General features: G+C 24.9%; 1 protein-coding gene across 1 annotated transcript; it reads left to right on the top strand.

The window, feature by feature from the left end:
* The first annotated feature begins 496 nt into the window (after window positions 1-496).
* LOC126905438 (uncharacterized) lies at window positions 497-9,355 on the top strand. Its single transcript, XM_050685121.1, has 3 exons — window positions 497-690; window positions 2,552-2,837; window positions 8,280-9,355. The coding sequence occupies exons 2-3, from the start codon at window positions 2,553-2,555 to the stop codon at window positions 8,802-8,804; spliced, it is 810 nt and encodes a 269-aa protein (XP_050541078.1). The 5' UTR covers window positions 497-690; window position 2,552; the 3' UTR covers window positions 8,805-9,355.
* The last annotated feature ends 710 nt before the right edge of the window (window positions 9,356-10,065 follow it).

Below are 10,065 nucleotides of genomic sequence, written 5' to 3'. Positions count from 1 at the left end.
AATAATAATGTTTTGATTATTACGACAGTGAATTATCAAAATTAAATAATTCAAATAATAGCCAACAGTAATTTATTTGATTTAAATAGCTTTCGAGTTTTTTAAATAGTCAATTATTGCTCAATTAATCTGTACATGATGAAATAATTCTGAAAAATAAATAATGGAATTTAGTAACTGTGAAAAGGTTTGAAAAATTAACCGAGGAAATGAATCCTTTCAAACATTTCAAATTGTATTTTTTCGTGAACTTTATTATAGCATAATTTATTATGTTATATTTACATCAAAATTAAGTGTCTGCCTTTGCATTAAAATATTATTTTGTTTTTTTTTTTTTAACTGTTTAATTTACTGAAACTAAATATTGACTTCAAATTGTTTGTACAATTAAAGAATTTCAAAAATCTATGCGAAATTTTGAAATTTGCCACGGGGGGCGTTTATTTTGCATTGCAGTCGTCAGTATTAATGTGTTATTGGCTACTGTTCAACAGACATTAGTGACGAAGGACGCTTAGAAGGGTACTCGCAGTGCCATTTCGTCCATCAAATCCGCCGTGAAAAAATCTCGCCGTATATCTTGAAAAATATTAAATCAAACGTGTTTATCAAAAAGATTGTCCGGGAAATTTCGGCGGTAAAATAACTATAACTTTTATTTTACATAAAATCTCATTAGCGTTACAGGTGAGTTAACTGAGTTTGTGAACTATATACATATATATGACTTTATTAATTAGATACTATTTATTCATAAACATATTAATATTTAAACACTACCGAGTTTAATTGATTACAAGATATTGAAAAATATTTTTTTTAATTAGTCGACTGAAAGAAAGTTCCTCATTGAAACTGATAAGACTTGAGTAAGTTGGTTGGCAAAATTCAAAACTGCAATAAACATTTCTTTTGACGTGTATTAATAGAGTTATAGCGATTTGACCGGTGACACTACAGTGTGTATAGTTGTCTATATAATTTCAACGCGCGTTTGGCAAACTTTTCGTGTCAAGCCATTCAACCTCGTTTTCTTTATCCTAATTTACTTTAACTTCCGTTAATCTTCTATTATAAATAGTATGAAGGTAGAAAAAATATTTGCTCTAATTGTTAAAAATAACTAGATTATTCGTTTATATTGAATATTTTATAATCCTTAATGAGAGTTGACACACAACAAAGGTATGTTTGTGTTTATCCGATCAGCTTTTAGATTTGGATTTTTAAATAAACTGACCTATAGCAACGTATTACAACAATCTAGAATTAGAAGAACGAAATATAACTTCATTATACTTATTTTTACTAAACGTAACTAAGAAATTATCAAACTGTTAAATATTACAAAAAATATTTTTAAATTTCAATTTTTCAAGAGGGTAGAAAGACATTTGGTATTCTTCATTTTTAGATATTTTAATTCAATAGTCGACAAAAAATGAATCATTTATAATTTTATTATAACCAAAGTTGAGTTAATGTTATTTGTTAGTTATATTGGTAAAAGTTTGATAATCTTGTTTATAGTGAAAATTCTATTTGAGTTTAGATCATGATTACAATAAATATTGTTATTGAAAATTAAAATAAATCATTAAATCTGCAAAATTATATTTAACTATAAAATATAAATCGTGAGAGAAATAACAATTTAAAATGTTGTTATAAAGCTATTAGTTTATAAAAACCTTTATAGAGCTAATTTTTAAAAATGACGTATGTGTAGAGAAAGTGCAAATATAATAACTACTGACTATTTTATTTACATAGTGTAAAAATACATGTTAATTAATGATGTTTTCGCATTTAAAGACATTTTCAACCTACTCATTAGATCATAATAACTCGACGTCACTAAGTATATGAAAAGTATAGTAATGTTTTATTTATTTTTTCGGTATGGATCATTTAGATATTTGCTTTTACACAACTGTTAAAAGATACAAAAAAAATTCAATATTCAACATGACTCATAGGTTTATTTTAATAACGAATACTGTAAAATTTAATATAAACAAAACAAATTATTATTTTTTCCACATGTGCTGAGTTGTTGAAACATTATTTAGAATATTTTTCTAAATTGAATGTGTTCCTAGTAAATGGTGGAATTAGTGAAGGATAGGTTATGTACAAAACATACATTGTATCCGATTCACAATATTTTTATTCTTATGATTTCTAGGATTTTAGGTTACCTTAAAAAGATATTTGGGTTTTTATATAAAAATTAATAGTAATATTTTTGAGTAAAAGTTTTAATTTTTTTTTAAGAAACCTTACTTTATAGGTAGCATCTTTGTGCCTTTAATTAAAATATTATTCTAATAATACTACTACGATATCAGCTTCGATACGTAGCTCAAAGTGTTGATAGTTTAAAAATAAATAGAAAAAAAAATAGTTTTCTGTGATTTTGTTGTTTTATAGGCAAGCATATGTAATTTATAGACTAGAAATATAATGAATACTGAAAATAGATTTGTTGTTGTGTAATATTTCAAAAATTATTTTTCAATATATATTAATAAATGACCATTTGCAGGATGTCTGAAAGACGAACATTATTAAGTCGCCCTAGAACTCGGGTGTACGATTGCAATTACAATATTGGAGAGGGTTATTACAAACCAATGATGGATCATCTGGACCGCAAGTACTATGGCGGATCTACGATTCCTTCGCCTAAACCAGCTAGAAGCTTATTTGATAGTCATAAACTTAACTTAAGTCCGTCAACATTTGATGATTTCCAGTCTTCCTCGCCAATTAGGTCAAGGCGTGGATCTGACTCTAGACTATCAATGCCTGAGGATGATTTTGAACAGGAGGTATAATTAATGTTATGAATTTAAGCTAACACTTGAAAGTAACACGTAATTGTAATTTAAACACACTTAAAATTACAATCAAATTTTGAAAAATCCATTTATTTTTTTAATTTTTGAATATTTAAGTAAACGCATTCATTGTGTAAATTGATCTACATGTACTCCCAATGAAGTGTACATGTATAAACAGTGATTAAAGCTTGAAAATGTTGTTTTTATTAAATTTTTCAGAAAAATTTTCAAGAGTGGTCGAAAATTTGAAAATTTGGATATAAAAATATAAATTTTAATATAAAATATTAATATTTTAATTTACATGATTTTGACTAATAGTATTACTCTATTACAGATGTTTAATCTGATGTAAGTAACGGATTGAGAGTTCATTATTATCAGTAGGGCTAGGACAATATGCACTAAAAACCTACAATAAATATATTAAAAAGTCATCAATAATACTTCAAACAAATGTTTTTAAAACAATAGTGCTTTAAATAATGTTTTCAAAATGTCAAATTTAGCTGAAAATAATTTATTAGTACTAGAGTAATATACTAACTTACATGTAATCAAATGTTGAATAATATTAATTTTTAAAATTGTTATATACAATTAAACAGTAATGTAAAATAATAACTATTAAATAGTTAACTAAAATGTAACTGTTTTTTATATTATTGAGTTTTGTAAATTTACAAATTTTTAACAAAAATAAATATTTCCATTTAATTGTGTTCTTTATCAAAAAATTTTTAAATATTTTCTAAAAATTATTTTCCGATATCGTTTTAGTGGTGGTATTTGACGAGTCTAATTATATTTAAAATTACTTCATATAAAAATAATAATTTTTATTTATCAAAATATAGTTAAGGGGATAAAAGTCAATAATTAATAGTTAATTAATTAATTGGAAAATAAACATAAATATAAGAGTAAATATTTTCACTAAAATTTGAAAACTTAAGCTAAAATGTTCGATTTTAATATATGTTTGACGTATAAACTCAATAACTGTCACCATAAAATATACGTCAGTATTGATCATATTCCTTATTAGTTTTAATATTCAACCCGATAAAAATATTAAACTCGTGCACTTAATAGAATAATGAAGAAATACTGTTTTTTAATTTGTCTCCTGTAATTCGAAAAACACACTAGTTATGAATATGTTAAAACTTTCATGGATTGTTTTGTTGCTTGAAGTGCTTGAGGATATATCCATGTTTACAGTTGAGTCCGAAACGTCAGAACTCAACTGTAAACATGGATATATCCTCAAGCACTTCAAGAAACACACTAGTATTAGATATTTTTATTCATCTAAATATCCAAAATTTCGAAACGATTGTAACATCATTAATTTTCTCATGAAACTATCATTAATAATTTTTGTAGAACATTTTTTTTATTAGAACGTATTAGCCTTACTAACACAACCTTGCTCCTTGAGTTTGAAGTAAGTCTGTAGTTGAGATTGCCCATAAAAAATGTCTAACTTACACCTTGGAGTCGACCCAAAACTACAACCATGTCAAATTGTATGAAACTTATTGTATTTTTAACATCTTTTTCTGGCGTTATTATTTCTTTCAACTTGGTATACATATACAAATATAATCATCACGTGCGCTATAATTCTTGCAAAAATAAATAACAAAATATTTTATTTTGAAATCGATTTTTTTTCAGTAGATTTTCCTGAGTATAATTAATCTTTTAAAATTTTCTATTTTTTAATAGAATTTCAATAGAATAAATGGTTTAATTACTGAATACCCGCCAATAAAGACACCACAGGTATCACTTAAAATTATAACTCCGTAGCATACATAATTGAATAATTTTGTTAATTTAAATGACTTAAGTAACAAAATTTTAAACACAAATATTGATATTTAAATTTAATTGATCACATCATATTTAATATGATATGATCAACCAAATTGCGTTCAGTTACTCGGTTTTTAAAACTTAAATTTAATCCATTACGTTTATTTTTTATCTAATATCACTATAGTGACTGGAATTTAACTGTATATGAAATTATTAATTTTATATCCAGATATTTGATGTTATCTCGTAATAAAAAATCTGTTATATAATTTTGAACTTCAATGAATCCTTAATAATTAGGAACAATTATTGTTCTATTACTAGACGAGTTATCCTACTAAATACTACCATCCAGTATTCATTTACTTATAAATAGTAATATCATTAGTTTAACTTTGAATAATAATCTTTTAAATTCTATTAGTTTTGAGATAAATTGAGAATGTTAATAACATTAGAAATACTGTTTCTTAGAGATAGTTCCTTTCCAATTCATTGCATCAATGACGATACAGGTTATTTTTATCAACGTGTCTACGTGTTAACATAAAAATATAGAGCTTTGTATAGATAAATATAAAATGTTACATGGCTATATAAGTTTATCCCAAATATTGACCATTGGTGGAATGTTTACCCTATTAAAATAAATTATTTAAATAATTATCATAATGAAGTTCTTATTTTACTTATGATTATTCTAACCCTGCAGAATATTTACTAATTTATTGTTTATAATGTTGTTATTTATAAACCCACGATTTAATAATAGTTTTTATCAATGACGTAGTTTTATTTTTTTTTACAGAAGAAATTTAAGACGGACTACTAAACATTTAAAATTTATATTTATTTTTAAATTTATTTTATTTATTAATTGATAAATATTTTTTTTTTGCAAATAACGTAATTCGGGGGAAAATACATAATTTTAGTGGGCTACTGAAAAAATCAGATGAATGACTATGCTGACACCCTCCTAATGAAATTCCAGCGTATTATACAAACTATTTCCAATTTCATGATTCTTGCATATAATAATACAAGTAAAACATTAACCCAGCATGAGATAAATTTATGATAGCAAATTATATTCAAAATCATCATTAGATTCCTACACAAGGACTTCGACAAAAAAATTGTCACATAAAATTTTAATACTTCATGTATAGATAATTATTATATTATAACATATATTATTCCAAAGCATTGACACTATAATTAAGTTCAAGATAATCCAAATAGTCATTTGCGATCTATAAATTAATTATAACTATTAATAACCGTCACCGAATACATTTAAAGTATTTTACTGAACTATATAAATTATAAATGATATTAAATATTAGTTATTTTAATTTTTACTTTTTCAAAATTAATATTAAAATTTCTATTACATTTTGAAATCTAAAAACAAATAAAATTATAAACCAAACACAAACAAACACACACGTTTTTGTTTATGAAGTTCCACTTATAATTACAGCTGTTAATATAGTGTTTTTTTTTTAATTTTGTGCATATAGCTTCTTTAAATTTGAATATTTATATGGCTTCTTTAAATGTATCATGAAATTAATAAAGCCATAGCAGTTCATAAGTTTAGAGAAGTCATATAATTGCACAAAATTTAAAGAAGCCATATAAACAGACGACATTTAAGAAGCTGTAGAAGTGTATAAAATTTAAAGGAACATTATAAATTTATAAATTTTAAGAAGCCATAGAAATTTACAAAATTTAAGAAGCTATAGAAGTGTACAAAAAAAAAAAAACATAAAAATACATTAATATAAAAAAATTATAAAAATGCATAAAATAAAAAAAATCCTTTCACTGAAGTCTCAGGGTTAGTGTTTAACTATTTAACTAGTATAATACTTTTAAAATTACGTCAAAGTTTTACTTTCAATTAATTAAAATAAAATTATTTTGTCTAACAAGATGGTGGACCAAAAATCTACTTAAGCATTATTATTTCGCTAAAAAGTTTACAAGTTTTTAAATTTGAAACTAAAGTAACTTAGATCATAATTTTAATTATAATAATAGCCTTGTTTTTGGGTATGATTTTCCCTAGTTCAAAGAGCAGTTACACTATTAAAAAAATATGCGTACTGGAAGTTTTTAACGCTACAATGTAAGGGGAAATTATTATAACAAGCAATAAATATGTTATAATTGTGTGCGAATTTCCGATACTTTATAGTTAAAGCATTTAATGTTACTTCTTTGAGAGAACTTAATAATCTTCGGTATAAATTTTTAAACAAACGTTGTACAGTTCACAAAGTAATGTTAATTGATTAAAGAGCAATAGAAATCGAAATATTTAAATACGAATTTTTATTCAGTGAATATATTGATTTTTTAATAATATAAATAAATAAACAATACCTTCTATGCATTAATAAATTTAAAAAAAAAAGTAAATAATTTCTTTTTAGATTTTCAAACTTTTTTGAAAACAGTAATAAGATTAATTGTGGGTAGCTGAATAAAAAAATGTATTACTGAGCTTATTTTAATTCAATTTGTTTATTGTAATTCTATGAAAAACGTTTAATATTTTATAACTCAAAAATAATTTAATTGAAAATTATCTTATGTACTTCCATTTTTGCATGTCTACACAACATTTAACAGTTATAAATAAACAATTATAATAATGCACTTTAATTATAGACCACATGTTTGAATGTAAAGAAATTCTTTTTGTACATCGTTTTTAAAGTTCCATTCATTTATTTATTTTAAATACATTATTATGTGTTATACCAGTAGGAGTTATACAGTATATGATACGGTCTGGTGTGAAGGATTATTGCTCAAATTGGCAAGAATATTTTCATGTAATAAACTTCTTCCACTTTTAAACAACTGCATATCAAATTGAATATTTAAAGTGCACATAGGAGACCAACAAAGTCGACGGAGAAAAGTCAGACAATTACAAACGTATACTATAAAAAATGTTCTTATAAAAAAAAGTTATATTTGTAAAAAATTGTTTGATCAATTCATTTATATTGTGTTATTTTTCAAATATTACAAAATAAAATACTTTTTTTCTAACTTTGTTAGTATAAAAAATAAACAAACAAAATATATAAAACATTTTATTTTAAACAACATTTCATGAACATTTTTTATAGTTTTAACATTTTGTCTAAATAATTTAAATAAACAAATAAAATCAATTTAAACTGTTTACATTAAATGGCGTTTTTTATTTTTATGTTTAAATATCACAGATATGACTTTTTTTGTAATAACTCTTTTATAGTATACGTTTAGTTTTACTTATAGGGTTTTAATTTTTTTTTTATTGTAAACAACATAATCTGTAAGATAATTGACGAAAACAGAAAGATTACTCCTTCAGTGGAATTTTCAACTCTCTTATCACATATGTTAACGTCACCCAAATTTTGAACAAGTTTTTTTTATTTAACAGAACATTTTTAACAGACATATCGAGTGAATTTGAAAACCTCATTTTTAAGATACATCCTAGTTGATGCGTAATCACGATTATTGAATTTTTATTAGGAATAGCTTGAGAATATCATATTAATAAAACTAATGTATTTTAATTTTAAGATCGCAGCTCTAAGAAAAGCTCGTGCGGCTAAAGCAGCTGCTGCAAGAACAGCTTCATTAGAACGGGAGTTCGAATCTGCTTTCAACGGATTGTCATCAGATGGCATGCCTAGATCACGTTTTGACTACACGGGAAAGGTTTTGGACTCAGTAGGTTTAAACAGTAAAGCACAAGAAGCGCTTGAGAAGGAAATTACGAAGAAACGTACCAAGTCGTACTTTCAAGAGGCCGACGAATTTGCAGCGGCGGCTGAACAACAGGCGACAAACAAATGGATCAAGGCAAAAATACAGGATGATGCCGAAGAGCGTTTCGCCGAAGAAACTGCCGCAATAGCAAGAGCACGCAAATCCAAAGCTCGTTTGTTGGATATTCAGAACGAGTTGGACGACTTGGCCGATCGCGATGCAGCCAGACAGAAGAGGTCAGCTGATCTCAGGGCATTATTTGCTGACAACGAAGCACTTACAGAATCTGCCAATTCGGTATTTAAAAAGAAGTCATCAAAGAAAGTGTCTTTTTAATCATTGGTCGAAATAAAAATTTGTCTGTAACAAGTTTCCGGGCTGTCTCAAATGCCCATCATTAGTAACTCAATTTATACGCCAAGGCCCAATTTATCAAATATCTGTAAATTTTATTTAAAAGTCACCTAATTTTCATTTTTAAGCGTAAATGACTGAAAAGCCATTTCAGAGTCTTAAGACACATTTCTTAATATCTCACATTTTATGTCTGACAAAATGTGCTTTTTAATTATCTTGTATACATTGAAATAATTAAATAAGTAATAATTTTAGATAAGTGAAATATTTTGATGAAAATATGAGTGTATGAAAAATGTTTTTTTTTTAATTTCTGTTATTATATTTTATAAATATAAAATAACAAATTACATAGAATTATGTGTTATGAATATTTTTTATTTGTTTTAAAAAACATCCAACATTTCATATTTTGTAACTTTAAATTATTGATTCAATGGATTAGTAGAATTGTGTAATGAAACATTTATTATTTGAATGTAATAGTTGATAATGGTATCTAATAAATTTTAAATATTCGTGCGTTTGTTTTTATTATCTTATATAATTTATCATTAGTAAACAAAACATAATAAAAATACAAAAATAACAATATAAATAAGACAAGTATTGTCTTGTTCAAATAATCTTTTCAATAATAATTGTTTGTGATGCATTTGTTTTTATAATTTAAAGGCTAAGTGCAACAATCAGATAAGTCCATCTCTTTCAAAAAATAATTTTTTATTGATTTTGTATAAATATCATTTGTTTGCATAATTCAGTACAAAAACGAATTCTATATTTCTATGATCTGTGGAGATTTTAATTTAGGAAAAACATTTTATCATTGCTTTTGTTATTTCAATAAATTATTTAATTGATATAATTATATTGTCATTTAAATTTAATTTAATCTCATTATATATGAACTTTGATTTCACCATGTTACTAATGTTATTTTAATATATATAATTTGTATCATTTAGTTGGAATTTACTTTGCCAGCTAAATAGAAGCCAGAGGAAATCCAAAAAATTTGACTTTTCAGCATTTTGTTTTTATTGATTTATGATTTATTGAGTAGTTTTTAGTGAAAATTGTCATCTCGAAGCATACGTGTTGCCATTGGAGTATAAAAAACATTTATTTATTCTCTCTCCTAATCGTATCTTAAACAAGAAATTATTTTAGCATGGGACTCCTAACTAAGCTCTCGTGTGGATATCTTTTGATAAAAATACAAATTGTGCTTCCCTAC

The sequence above is a fragment of the Daktulosphaira vitifoliae genome, unplaced genomic scaffold (genome assembly GCF_025091365.1).
Source record: "Daktulosphaira vitifoliae isolate Bord-2020 unplaced genomic scaffold, ASM2509136v1 Scaffold_4, whole genome shotgun sequence".
NCBI classification, from domain to species: domain Eukaryota; kingdom Metazoa; phylum Arthropoda; class Insecta; order Hemiptera; family Phylloxeridae; genus Daktulosphaira; species Daktulosphaira vitifoliae.
Note: the sequence above shows the minus strand (reverse complement) of the source record. Positions and strands in the feature narration are given on the sequence as shown.

Excerpts from the sequence above, each read along its gene's own strand:
- LOC126905438 (XM_050685121.1), top strand. The coding sequence starts at position 2,553 with ATGTCTGAAAGACGAACATTATTAAGTCGCCCTAGAACTCGGGTGTAC. Across the intron at positions 2,838-8,279 it reads AGGATGATTTTGAACAGGAG|ATCGCAGCTCTAAGAAAAGC; the intron begins GTATAATTAATG and ends TTTAATTTTAAG.